Raw genomic sequence first — 14,150 nt, forward strand, 5'->3', positions numbered from 1 at the left:
GCGGGCCTCTCCCGTCCATTGTTCTCGGTGCCCCTCGGGCTTGAGCCGCGGGGACTCCGGAGGGTCCGTGCCTTGACCGGGGGCGCTTTTGCGCGCGGAGCGACCGCGGGAGCGGCATCTGATCTCTGGAGAGGTGAGCCCGAAGAGACAGAGCTGCAGACGCGCGGGCTGGGGGAGTAGCCCGTGGCGAGGGGATAACGGGCCTGGAGCCAGGGCGGGCAGCCCTGCTGGGGGAGGGGCGTCGGGGTCTCGCCCCGTGTCCCACGGGCCCCCGCTGTCCCGATTTAGGCGCCCGGTCGGCTCAGGGGCCGGACCTGGACTCTTCTCCCCAGCGGTGAGCTCCTTGTACATCCAGCCAGGGGCGCAGGGTTTAGACTGAAAGGCACAGTGGCCGACATCCCGCGCAGCTCATTTTACAGATGGGGAAACTGAGCTTCACAGGGGGCGTGCCTTGCCCCATGTGAGACAGCAAATTAACTGACTAGGAACGGTTTTCCCGGGCTCCCAGTTAAGAGCTGTGTTATACCTGTGTTTCTTCTAGCCATTTGGTGAGTACGCATTGAGAGCTTCGGTGTTTCCACTAGCTTTTCTTTTTTGTCCTTTTTAAAAAGTTTTTCCTTCCCTATTTTTGGGGGGGAAGGGGGAGTGTTGATATGAGTCCTTATGATGTAGTGATGATTTTTAAAAATAACTTGTCATTGCCGTTTAGTCTTTATTTTAAATAATTTGTAATTTCACTGCTCTCAACATTTTGTAGAATTTCTGTCCAGGTTTGTTTGTTTGTTTTTCCCTTGTGTTCATTTGTAAAAGGAATTGGTGTCATACTGTGTCTGTGGTTTTTCTGCCTTGCTGATTTTGTTTTTATCCATTAATTTTCATATTATGAGGATTATCTTAAATTATTAATGATGGATAATTATTGTCAGCATAATGTCTAAGATATTTGAAAACCCATACAGCAGAGTGCACAAATCTTAAATTGCATATGTATGCTTTTATGCAACCATTGTCATACCAGGATATAGAACATTTCCAGCTCCATTGAGCCCATTCGCAGTAACAGCTCCCTCAGAGGTAGCCATTATTGTGTTAGCATAGTTTTTAACACATCTTACTGTATGGATGTGCCATAATTAACCATTCTCCTGCTGCTGGATTTTTAAGGTTTTTTTGGTTTGTTTTTAATTTTTTGGTTTTTGGGGAGGTTTTTTTGGTTTTTTTTCAATTAGAAACAATGCTATGGTTGTGTGTCCTTGCAAATAAATTTCTCTTTGCAAAAATGGTTATTTAAAAAAAAAAAAAAATTCCTGTGGGGCCAAGACTGGATCTAAGAGTATGAGCATTTTAAAACTTCATATTTTCAAATATGGTGATAATGTAGTTGAGATATTTCCTTCCTTCCAATGAGCCTCAAAGTGTCTTGACATCTGATCCTTTGCAAATCCTTAAGAGGTCCCCTTCAGATAAGAAGGATAGGTGTTATTATCTCTACTCATTAGGTGGTCAGTGAGGTTGTGTGACTGAGTTGTATGTTAGGTCAAGGTCACTCACTCTGCAGTAAGTTTGAACTGACTTCAGGCAGAATAACTCAGTCCTGGGTTCTTGTTAGAGCTCTGAATTTCTGATATTCATGCTTTGGTCTTTTGGAAAGAAAAATATTGTATTTTTTGTGCTTGTGATTCTTCTTAACTTTTCTTGCTATAGATATGTTTTCAGGAATAAGCCATTTTTCCTTTAAGAGGGACAGGAAACTTCTGTTGATTTGTGGATATAAGAATCACTTGGAGGCCTGACCTGGGCTGCTGTGAGTTAAATTGTTTTAGGACAGTTTACTTAATGATTCTAGTTCTCTTTTTCGTTCTTAGGCAGACTCCTTGTTGAAATTTGAGGAGGGTGCTGTATTCTCAGAGCCTGGCTGGAGAAGACTGAAGGTCAAGGTTAGAAGCCTGAGTGATTCCCTCAAGAACGTGGATGATGGCCTCAGAGCTGCCGAGAGTAACCACTCCCCTGAGCCCCTTAGTCCAGGTCTCTCAAGAGGAAGATGACCAGGAGGAGGAGGTTGCCACCATGATCCTGGAGGACGACTCCTGGGTGCAGGAAGCTGTGCTGCAGGAGGATGGCCCTGAGTCGGAGCCCTTTCCCCGGGATGCTGGCAAGGGCAGCCCCCACGAGGAGGTTGCCAGAGGGCCACAGGGTGCACTTGGCCGTCTTCGAGAGCTCTGTCGGCGCTGGCTGAGGCCAGAGGTGCACACCAAGGAGCAAATGCTGACCGTGCTGCCAAGGGAGATTCAGGCCTGGCTGCAACAGCATCGGCCCGAAAGCAGTGAGGAGGCGGTGGCCCTGGTGGAAGACTTGACCCAGACCCTTCGGGACAGTGGTGAGATGCAGAACCTCACAGGGAGAGGGTGGGAGCACCCCTCTGAGGTGGAGGAGTGTGGTGTTTGTGGAGGAGAAGGTGGTATGCAGAACTGAGTTAGGGTCAGCCCATCCCTCTACTCTGTCTACAGGCCATCAGCACATTGTCACCCCCCCTTTTTTTAATATTCATTTATTTATTTGGTTGTGCCAGATCTTAGTTGTGGTAGGCGTGCTCGTTAGTTGTGGCTCATGGGCTCCTAAGTTGTGGCATGTGAACTTTTGGTTGCCGCTTGCATGTGGGATCTAATTCCCTGACCAGGGCTTGAACGTGGGCCCCCTGCAGTGTTACAGCAGGGGGCCTTAACCACTGTGCCACCAAGGAAGTCCCACATTATCATCCTTTTTAATGCCCTGGTTGTATGCAGTGACAGTTCCAGAATTTCAGTATAAGAGGGGCTTAGAGGACTATTCTTGGACCTACATTTACATAGTTAGCACAGATTTTACATGTGTTTATTTAGAGTGGTTGGGAAGCTGATGAAGGTTATTGTGAGAAGGGCTGAAGACCCCATAAAGCACCCCTTGGCACTTTTACCCAGTTGTGCAATAAACATCCAAATGTTTAAGTTCCAGCAATTAGAAAAACCAAATCCTATTTTTCAAAAGTGATTATTTTTGTGAACTCAAGATGAATGACGAGGAAGCCAGCTGATAACTAGGGACTTATCTGTGGTATAAAGTCATCCTGAGCTCTTAAAAGAGTAATTCCAAACTTGAGCTTTTTGCAGCAGTTAATGTATTTGTCTCTCGTGTTATGAATATGTTGTGGCACCCACACATGCCATTCAACCACTCTGCCTCCATTCTAGTCTTCAGTTGTAAATTGAACTGCCTTGATTACCAGCTATTTACTTCAGATCTACCTGTGCCCCTAGGACTGTTTCAGGACCCTTGGGAAATGATGGCTGCCTTTGTGCGGATGAGAACTGCAGAAGTTCAGGGAAAGGAGTGGAGAGAGGAGGGGAGAGGTCAGAGAAGGTTTCACAGAGGATGTGATACTTGAGCAGGGGTTGAGCTGGAGGGGGGTTTGGAGAGGTGCGGGGCAGGGGGAGGGTGTGGCATTCCTGTGGAGCTGTGCTAAGCAGGGGCTCGGAAGGGTGGAGCAGCGTGGGATCATTCAGATGACCATAAGGAAGGCTGGCTGATTGGAGTGGAAAGTGTGTTTTTAGGAAGTGGTAGGAAATAGGGTCTGGGGGAAGGGTGGGTGAGGCTTAGACTGAATGTCTTTGACCTCAGCAGGTTCTAAACTAGGGCCCCAGGGGCAGGGGAGGAAGCTGAGTTTAGCAACAAGACGCAGGTTTAATTAGAGGAGGGAGAGGCTGGAGGGAGGAGAGCAGCCAGGAAGCCGCCTTGGATGCTGGGTGGGCAGTGATAGGGGTGGGGCTGAGGTTGGGACAGCAGGGGAAGGAGAGGAGGTTGGATGCACATGAGAAAGAGCTAATAGTACACTAGCCAGTGTTGATGGATCCTTTCTGTGGGCCAGGCAGCACGCCTAGCATCTAACACACAAAACTCATGTAAACGTCACCGCCTTGGGAGATAAGCGGGTTTATTATCACCAGGGAAGGTAAGTGACTCCCTTAAGATCATGCAGCTAGTACGAGGCTGAACCAGGATGCCAGCTCAGGGGTCTGAGGATGTGGCTCTTGCTCTTAAGCTTTTTGTCACATTTGTGATGCAGAGTCATAGTTCCCGGTGGGGTGTGGGAAAGAGGGGCTGCAGATGAGGACTAAGACAAAGGTGACTAACTCAGAGGCATCTAGTCTAGAGGATTCAGAAGACTGGAAAGGGAAGGTGGTTTGGGGGCAGCACTGTTACAATGCCCAGGGACTTGCGAGATGTGAGTATAAAGCTGTCCTTTGGAGAAAAGGGTGGTCACGGAGGGTCTACTGTGAGCTCAGGCCTGCACTGAGCACCTCACATGTCCAGCTCACTGATAATCCCATGAGGTAGGCAGAACCGTCACTTTACAGATGAGGAAATGGAAGTTCAGCAAGATCACCGTCTTCCTTGAGGTCACACAGCTGGTTAGTGGTGGAGCCAGGATTCAAACTCCAGGCTGTTTGCGTCCACATGTGTTTGGAAGATCCCAGGTTTTATTTGAAGCAAAGCACCTTATTTTCTTTGGCCCTGAAAAATAACTTTTAATTTTGTTATTCCTACTTAAAAAAGCAAAAACCTCTCATCCTACTTAAAAACCTTGTCTACTATTCTCCTGATGGATTTAACAAGTTTGTAATGAACCTCAGGCTCTTCAGTCAGATGCTTAAGAGAGGTCAGAGGGGTGGCGGGCCAAGGAGAAGCCTGTGGGGTTACTGTTCATTGGGGGATGTCACAAAGCAGGAGGTCAGGTCTCAGGCTCCCACTGTGGTAGCCCTCCCCAGCTCACTTGCTGACGGGGCTCTGTGCCTTTCATCTTTCACGGAACGTCCCAGATGGCGAGTGTCCCAGACTGAATGGGCTTGTCAGTGCTCTGGTTTCTGCCTTTGAGATCGTCTTTGTTGGTTTTCGTTTGCTTAACACATGCTTCTGAGCTGCCTTATGATTGCTTAGAGGAACCTCTGCAATGATCTCCATCCCTTCTCAAACATTTACTCAGCATAAGACCACCTGACCTCTAGTCTGCTGTCCAGCTTGGGACCTTTGGTCACATTTACACAGCACATTTTCAGGGCCTGCTTAGACAGTGGTTGTTTAATATCTGATTAGCAGGCACCTCTAGGTGTTCACAGTTAAAATATCTGGTAATTCCAGTTGAGATTGGACCTTTATTAATAGTTTAAGTGGTAAAGCTCATCTCTCTCTTTGTGTTTCCCAAGGACATTTTGATCCCCATTCCCAGCCCTAATTCAGGCTCCTGGTATCTCAGCTGCACTCTTGCAGCAGCCTCCAAAAGGAACCTGCCTTCAGCCTCTTTCCCCTGCATTGCTGCACTCTTACCAGAGTGACCAGGCACTCTTCCGCTTAAAAATCTTCTTGAGTTCCCCAGTGTCTCCAAATCAAGCATGACCTCTTTGTTCTGCTTGCAGACCATGGCCCTGTGTGACCTGGCCCAGGGGGCCCCTGGCTGGTCCTCCCCGATCCCCTTGCCATAGCTCTTGCTCCATTCAGACCAGATCTTGCTGTTTCTTGAACATAGCCTGTACTTTCTAGCGTTTACCTGTGCTCCTGAATTTTGAATGGCCTTGTCCATCCCTGTGTGATGAAATCCTGGTCATCCTTTGAGTGCATTCCTTTGGAGACTTGCTCCATAAAGCCGTCCTTCCTTCCTGCCCCTCTTCCCTGTCCCCGGTTCCACCCACCTGAGAGTATCTCTGATCACTTCTGCTGGAAGTCATCTCCCCCAGAACATTTGGATTCTCCTCCTCTCTTGGCTTTGTGTCATATTCCATCTGGTTTTCTATTTGTATGAATACTCATCTTATTTCTTCTAGGCACCTATAAGATCCCCAAAGTCAAGGAACTTGTCTTTTTTTTCTTTCCATTTTTTTAAAATTCTCACAGTACCCAGCACAGTGCCCTACACGTAGTGGGGACCCAGTAAATATTGGCGGGATGAGGAAATGGATCATTCCTGCCTCCCTGCAGGTGTGGAGGGGCTCATCTGCTGGGTCCATGAGGAAGGAGAACAAATAGCTGCTTCCTTCCAGGCTTATCTGTCTCTCCTCGAGAAAGCCAAGCTAAGCTTTTGTTTTAAAATGAAATGGTGTCAAGCCCAGGGTTGGCAGAACATAGCCAGGGATACTTTCAAATCTAGAAAGGGAGGCTAGGTAAGACTGCAGCTTAGACCTGGGAAAATTCTCAGGCCAGTAGGCAAGTCAGGCAGCTTAGTCCAGTAAGAGAGCACCTACTCTTAGGTTTTCGTTCTTGAAAACTCCATATTAATCCTTTGTTTATATTCAGGAAACTCAGTGAACATCATCTTTCTGCTGTTAACAGAAATATTTTTAAACATAGAGAACATGTTTCTGAGTATGGAGGTGGGGCTATTCCTATTTCTCAAATTCCAAAGGCTCAAGGATATTTCCCTGTCTGGCCTGAAAATAAACCAGTAGGTGGCCTTTTTCACCTGCTGTTATCCAGCCAGACTGGTAGGAGTAGTCCATGGGACTGGCAGCATTTACTTGAAGGGACAGACTTTAGATTTGGAAACCTAAGGGCTGGTGAATCCACACCCCGGGGAGGGTATTTACCTGGAGATCTCTTGCTCTGGGGAACTGGTCTTGGATGTGGCCACCAGTGCACAAAAGCCAGAGAAAATGAAACTGTTGCAGGCTGGATGTGGAAGCCACAGTAGGGCATCACTGGTCCTGTGGAGACCATCCGTCCAGTGATGAGCTTTTTCTTTTTAGATGAGATTGGCCCACATGGTTCATGGTGGCAGCTGTGTTTTCAGCCTGTGTTTCACAGGCCTGTTGAAAGCCCATTTATGAAAAGCACTAGTTATCTCTGTTGCTTGTTACAAATTACTGTTGTAAAACCCAATACACTTCCTTTTTTTTTTTTTTTTCTGGTTATTTGGGGAAGGACAACATCAACTTTTCAGGACCATCTTGAATATAAAATCTTTGTCCTTGTAAAGCATCAAAATGTCTCAAATTCCAATAGCTGGCAGCCAAACCATACCTCTCAACATGTCTCACATCTGTCTGTAAGAGGCCTGGGCCCTGGGGCCAGAAGTCATTTCTCAAATTGTGTGGCACAATTTTTGGTTCAGAAACTGTAATCGCTACAGTTGAGATTGCTTGTCCCCAAACTGTTCTCTAATTGCTCTACCCACCCTCATCTCACTTTCTGTATGAAGCAGTAGAAAAATACGTTTAGAGCCCGGACCAGTGGACTCATGCTACCGTGGCCTCCCCCAGTGTGGTTGTAGCATCAGGATGAAAGGGGAAATACTCCTCTCCTAACAGATTCTTATTTTTGGGGGGGGGAGGGGTGGCGGGGGGAGGCTGCGTAGCACAGTTTGCAGGATCTCAGTTCCCTGACCATGGATCAAACCCACGCCCCCTGCAGTGGCAGTGCAGAGTCTTAACCACTGGACCGCCAGGGAAGTCCCCCAACAGATACATTTTCTCTCATAGAAGCCCCACCACCCGAAAAGAAGCTTGCCATCAGAGGGGAGCAAAGGAAAAATTATGGGACTCAAATTGATAAATTCCTGACATATAAATCCTCTGACTATTAGTGCAGTGTGGGGTCCCTATGCCAGCATCACCAGCATCATCTGGAAATGTGTTAAAAATGAACCCGAAACTCAGGGTGGGGTCCAGCACGTGGGTTTAACAAGCCCTCCAGGTGATCCTGATTCAGCCTCCAGTTTGAGAACCACTGCACTAGACCTCTGGTTCTCAGACTTGTCACTGAGGTCCTGGAGCCCACTCCAGGGATTCTGATTTTCTGATTTAGTTGGCGTGGGGTGTGGCCCAGGCAAGAGAGTTTTGAAAGCTTCCCAGGTGGTTCTAAGATGCAGTAAAGTTCAAAAACTACTGCTCTAGAGCCTTGTTACTTAGCGTGTGGTCCATGCACCAAAAACAGTGGTGTCACCTGGGAGCTTGCTAGAAAGGCATACCTCAGTCTCACCCCAGCCCCACTGAAGCAGAATCTGCATTTAGCAAGATCTCCAGGTGATTTGTATGCACTTTGAAGTTTTAGAAGCACTCCTTTAGACTAGACAGGAATGGAGGTTATCAGCTTCAAACATACTCTTGTCCAGCAGGTGAGCTGAGAGTCACAGTTGACCTCTCCAGCCATCCTCAGCATCACACCCGGCTTTTGGTGGGCACAGGCAGCTGCTTACCTATTTTGAGCTTGCTGCCCCAGCAAAATGCTCCCTCAGTGCCTGCAGACAAACACATTCATTTTAGTTAACAAGGAGAGTGGAAAGTGGTGCAAGGATGTAAAGGTGTATGTCTTTTTTTTTTTTTTTTTTTAAGGTGTATGTCTTTTAAAGCCACGATTCTCAGGTTCAAAACAACATCACTTTTAATTCACTTACATATTTGAAGTGTAAACCATACAGAACTCTAAGATGTAACGTTAGAACCGTAACTGTTTGGCAATCATTCATTTAAACCAATAACAGCTCCTTGCTGTTTTTACCAGCACTTCGTCTTTCAAGCCGTCAGACTGGGGGGACAACGGCCCCAGTCACTCAGGCGCTGTCAGGTTCCTGCCAGGCTTGCCAGGGCAGCGCCCCAATGGGGAGAACCCCATTTGGGCATCAGCTTTATCAGAATTATAGACCCACTTCTGCATTTTAGATCATTGGCTGTGAAAATGGTGTTGAGACACAGCGGTATGTCACAATCAGGTGGGAGGGACCTTACAAGAATTCTGAGCCTAACATACATGAAAGCACCCAAGTTTGTGACCAGTTATCTCATTGTTATAGGTAAATTTCAGCAAATTCAGCCTTATCCCCATACTGACAGCAAATTTCCTCACTTATTCTGATATGCTTTCTAGCATGGGAGAGAAAGCGGAGGACTCTGGCCAGGCAGGGGACATGCGTGGCCCTGTGAATTCCATGGGAGCGTGTAGTGCACATGAGTCTAGAGCCTGTGTTGAGGGCAGGAAAATACAAGAACCATTGGTTTAGACCAAGTTGCAATGGTCTGCTAACCAATACGGGTCCTGTGGCCATGCAGGAACCACTCAGTGGATGACATTTGGACTGGTCTGACCCTTTTGAAAATACTAAAACTGGATCTCTGCTTCATAGCTTACACAGATATAGATCCCTGCTTCACAAGTTACACAGAAATAAATTCCAGATGAGTTATAGATCCATATTGTGAAAGAGCTGGAATTACCTATGGGAGAGTATTTTTGTAATCTTGCAGTGGGGTAGGACTTCTTAAGCTTAAACAAGACAGAAATCGTCAAAGCTAGATTGGACTCATGGAAACAGAAAAAAAGTCTTTTATATTAAAAAGATACTGTGAACAAAGTTCAAAGACAATGCATAGACTGGGAGGAAATATTTGCAACAAAGTCTGCAGTGTGGCAGATAAGAGTCAAAATCCTGTTCTATAAGAGCATCTACAATTCATAAGAAAAGTCAACCCAGTGGAATAAAGGGTAAAAGACATGACCCAGCAATTTAGAAATGAATAAGAACAAATTACAACCATATGAAAAGATGTTCAACCTTACAAGGTACCAAGGAAATACCCGTTAAAGTAAGATACTATTCTTTTGCCTGTTAGGCCGTCAGAAATTGAGTAGTGTTTCTAAGAATTCTCTGCCTTTTTGAGCATTAACTTCATCTTTTAAAATTAATTCCAGGATTTTTCTAGTAAGTAATGTATCAACTATTTTAAATTTGATAGAGTACATAAAATGATATATACGAGCCATAACTTATTTTTTCTTATTATGGCAGTAAAATATATGTAACATAAAATTGCCACTTTAACCATTTCTAGGTGTACAGTTCAGTGGCATTAAGTACATTCACATTGTTGTGTAACCATCACCACCATCCAACTGCAGAACTTTTTCCTCTTCCCAAATTGAAACTCTATACCCATAAAACACTAACTCCTCATTCTCCTCTCCCCAACCCCCAGGCAACCACCATTATGCTTTCTGGTTCTATGAATTTGCTCTTGATACCTTATGTCAGAGGAATCATACAATATTTGTCCTTTTGTGTCTAGCTTATTTCACTTAGCATAATGCCCACAAGGTTCATTCATGTTGAATCATAAGTCAGAATTTCATTGCTTTTTAAGGCTAAACAATATTCCATTGTATGTATATACCACATCTAGTTTATCCATTCATCTGTTAGTAGTCACTTGGGTTGTTTTCAGCTTTTGGTTATTATGAGCAATGCATGAACATGGATATACAAATATCTGTATATTTGCTATCCTTGCTTTTAATTCTTTTGGATATATGTCCAGAAGTGGAATTGTTGGATCATATGGTAATTCTATGTTTAATTATTTTTTGGGGGGGGGCACGCAGCATGCGGGGTCTTAGTTCCCTGACTAGGGATCTAACCTGTGCCCCCTGTCGTGGAAATGCAGAGTCCTGACCACTGGACTGCTAGGGAATTCCCTATATAAAAATTTTTGAGGAGCTGCTTGCCACAGTGGCTGCACCATTTTCCATGCCCACCAGCAATGCACAAGGGGAGAACATATATTCTGTTAAGTCTGCCTCAGGGACAGGTTTTTTGGGTGTGTTATTTTTCGGCTGCACTGCACGGCGTGCGGGATCTTAGTTTCCTGACCAGGGATTGAACCTGCACCCCATGCCTTGGAAGCGTGGAGTCTTAACCATTGGACCTCCAGGGAAGTCCCTGGGACAGATTTCTGACGATCTGTTTATACTTTCCAAAACCTGAAGTTGGTCACAGACAAGTAAATATGGCACTCTCTGTGAGTGACTGGATAATTATTACATCCAAGAGGAAAGGGATTGTTGATTGTTTCTGGAGTGAAGCACAGGAATAAAGAAAATGGATCAATGTTGTATAGACAACTGTTAAGATCAGTCAGAACACCATTCGCATCTTTGCCAAATGTCACCTTCTCAGAGGGGCTCTCCTTGTCCACAGAATCTGAAGACACCCTCCAGTTGCTTGCTTTCACATCTCCCTGTTTCCTTCACAATACTTACACTATCTGAAAATAGACAGAGTAATCAGAATAAAGAGTATATATTATGTGAGATTCATCAAGTTTTGTTATTTATTTTTTTTGGCCACACCACTCTGCAGAAGGGATCTTACTTCCTTGATCAGGAATGGAACCCATGCCCCCTGCGGTGAAAGTGTGGAGTCTTAAGCACTGGACCACCAGGGAAGTCCCAAGGTTCATCAGCTTTTAAACTACACAGCACAGTCCAGAACCTTTGGTTTAAAGTCTCTGCATAGATAAGGGAACTTCTTCTCTACCTTAGTCGTTTTGGGGGAGATCAAAACATTTAGAAAATGAGACCCCCTTCCTTCCTATTTCTTAATGTCTGACTCATCTCTGAGTTTTCTCTGCTGGAGATCTAGCCGTCCAGCCACTTGCTCACAAGCCTGCTTCCTCAGAAGCCTGCCTCCCTGCATCCAGTCACATCCACAAAATATGCTCATTCTAAAATAGCAAACATTCTTTCTACTGGTGAAGTTCCTTTTTTAAAGAAAATTCCCAGCTCCTCCCATCTGATCTCATCTCTACTCATAACATGTTGATGAAGATATTCCCCTTGTATCTGACCAAACCAAACTTCCGAGTTTTCATGTTCTTAGATGGCCACCAACAAAAAAAGGAGAAAGTTGCCTACCGTTGAATGTACTCTGTACTCTTGATTTCACCAGTGCCAGCCTTTCTTGAGGAGGAGCTTGGAAAGCACCAGCATCCCTCATCCTTCCCAGCTCAGTGATTTTTTTCCCCCACTTGGAGGCCCTTTTTAAGGCAGATCACCTGAAAGGCACTCTATTCTGTCCTTTAGAAAGGCTCCCGTACCTCTGTGTTATCAGAGATCAACCTTCCTTTAGCCTTCTCTGTCTTGCATCTTTGTCTACTTAAAGGAGGTTAGGACTGGTCCTTAAGCAGCAGGCAGTGAGGGGGTTACTGGGTTTGGATTCTGCTCAGCTGGGCCTCTGCAGTGAGGTGACAGGAGAAGATAGTCATACAAATTAAGTATCACGTTTAAAGGCTCCTAGATTATAAAGGAATTCTCTCATAATTTTGTCTAATAGCTCAATACTAATTTTTTTCCCTTTAAATCTTTGATCTGTTTGAGATTTGTCCTAGTGTGGGTCCAACTGAAATTTTTCCATTTGACTTAAGTAGTTGTTCCCAGCATCATTTACTGAATATGGTGTCTATCCTCCATGGATTTGAGAGGCTACCCTTATATATGTTAAATTTCTGTGGTCAAGAGACTTTTTTTCTGTTCCACTGGTCTATCTATTCATGAGCCACCTGTATTAAATTCTGAATTCACGTCTGTTGAGTCTGTTTCTGGAGGTTTGGTTTTGTTTCATTGGTCTGATTGTCTATTAATGTTTTAATTACAGTAAGTCCCCTACATATGAACGAGTTCTGTTCCAAGAGCGCGTTCATAAGTCCAATTTGTTTGTAAGTCCAACAGAGTTAGCCTAGGTACCCAACTAACACAATTGGCTACATAGTACTATACTGTAATAGATTTATAATACTTTTCACACAAATAATACATAAAAAACAGACACAAAAAATAAAGCAAACATTCTTAATCTAGCAGTACAGTACCTTGAAAAGTATAGTAATACAGTACAACAGCTGGCATACAGGGGCACGTTTGTATCTTTGAAAGTTCATAACTTGAAAGGTCATGTGTAGGGGACTTACTGTATTGAGATTTTTATGTTTTAACATTTGACAGAGATAGCTGCTCTCCTACCTTCTCCCCTGATTTCAGTCAGTAATCTTATCTACAATAATGTTTATTTTTGTACTGTTAAAGACTCTTATACTTCAGTTACATGACTTGCCAATTTTAAATGATAACCTTTGGGACTTCCCTGGCAGTCCAGTGGTTAAGACTCTGCACTCCCTATGCAGGGGGGCTGGGATCCCATGTGCTGTGTGGTGCAGCCAAAAAATAAATGAAACAGTGGATATGTAAATCAACTATACTTCAATTTTTAAAAAATTAAATGAATGATAACCTTTGAACTTCCAGGTATACAAATAAGGCAGTTAATGAATATATCCTGTATCCCACTTTCTCCCCCACAACCCCAATTTTGGTTAGCATGTCATATCTACATTGCCGTATAACATTTACATCCTCTTTTATCACCCTAATCGCCACAGTAGTTTTAGACGTTGTTCTAAAGTTAAGTATATCAGGTGTTCAACCCCAGTCCTTTTGCTCTAGAATTTCCCTTTATCTCGTGGTTAACCAAAATTCATCTCCTAATAGTTTCCTCAAGAAGGGTCATAGGAACAACATTCTGAGAATTTGTGTACATTCAAAGCTGTTGGCCTGTAAATTTTATACTCGAAGGACAGTTTTGTTGAATGTAAAATCCTTGACATCCATTTTCTCTTCTTGCATGTCTTGTAGCTCTTGCCGTACTATCTGCAGGGATTGAATGTTACTGGAGAGAAATCTGAGACTGGTTGATTTTCTTCCCCCATATAAGTGATTCAGTCTTTTTGCCTTGCTGTCCCCTGTCTCATTATTATCCAGCCTGGGTTAGTTTTCCTTGGCACACAATGTACCTTTCAAGGGTTCTTCTGTCATTTTTTTTTTTTTTTTTTTTTTTTTAGTTTTTTCACCGCACCACGCTATGCAGCATGTGCGATCTTAGTCCCCTACCAGGGATTGAACCTGTGCCCCCTGCGTTGGAAGCGCGGAGTCTTCTGCTGGACCACCAGGGAAATCCCATCAAGGGTTCTTCTATCTTTATAGATTATACTTGAAGGGTTTGTTCTATTCCTTTGGTTTAGTTTCCTTTTTTGAGAACTTGAGTTATATATTTATTGATCCTCCTTTTATCTCACTTCGATTTCTGTCATTCTCTTTAATCTTTTTCACTTCTTTCTTTGTTTCCATGTCATGTCATTGCTTTTCTCACTTCATTTCTCCTTTTCCCTTCCTGTGCTGTCCAAGGTGCCTGTTTTCCTTTGCGGTCCTCCCCGTTTTGTCTTCATTTCTCTGAATTTTTTCCCTTTTTCCCAACTCACATTTCCTCTCTTCCAGTTGTCTCTTCCTCAACTTCTACTTTGTGGTCT

At 44.4% G+C, this 14,150-nt stretch overlaps 1 protein-coding gene across 1 annotated transcript in view; it reads left to right on the forward strand.

The window, feature by feature from the left end:
- The window catches only part of ZSCAN2 (zinc finger and SCAN domain containing 2), a 19,433-nt gene continuing 5,283 nt past the window's right edge, over window positions 1-14,150 (forward strand). Inside the window, exons 1-2 of the mRNA XM_057725056.1 lie at window positions 1-133; window positions 1,866-2,377. Of these exons, the coding sequence (XP_057581039.1) occupies window positions 1,972-2,377 (406 nt within the window). The 5' untranslated portion in view covers window positions 1-133; window positions 1,866-1,971. The remainder of the gene's footprint in view (window positions 134-1,865; window positions 2,378-14,150) is intronic.

The sequence above is a fragment of the Hippopotamus amphibius genome, chromosome 2, assembly GCF_030028045.1.
Source record: "Hippopotamus amphibius kiboko isolate mHipAmp2 chromosome 2, mHipAmp2.hap2, whole genome shotgun sequence".
Classification (NCBI taxonomy): Eukaryota; Metazoa; Chordata; class Mammalia; order Artiodactyla; family Hippopotamidae; genus Hippopotamus; species Hippopotamus amphibius.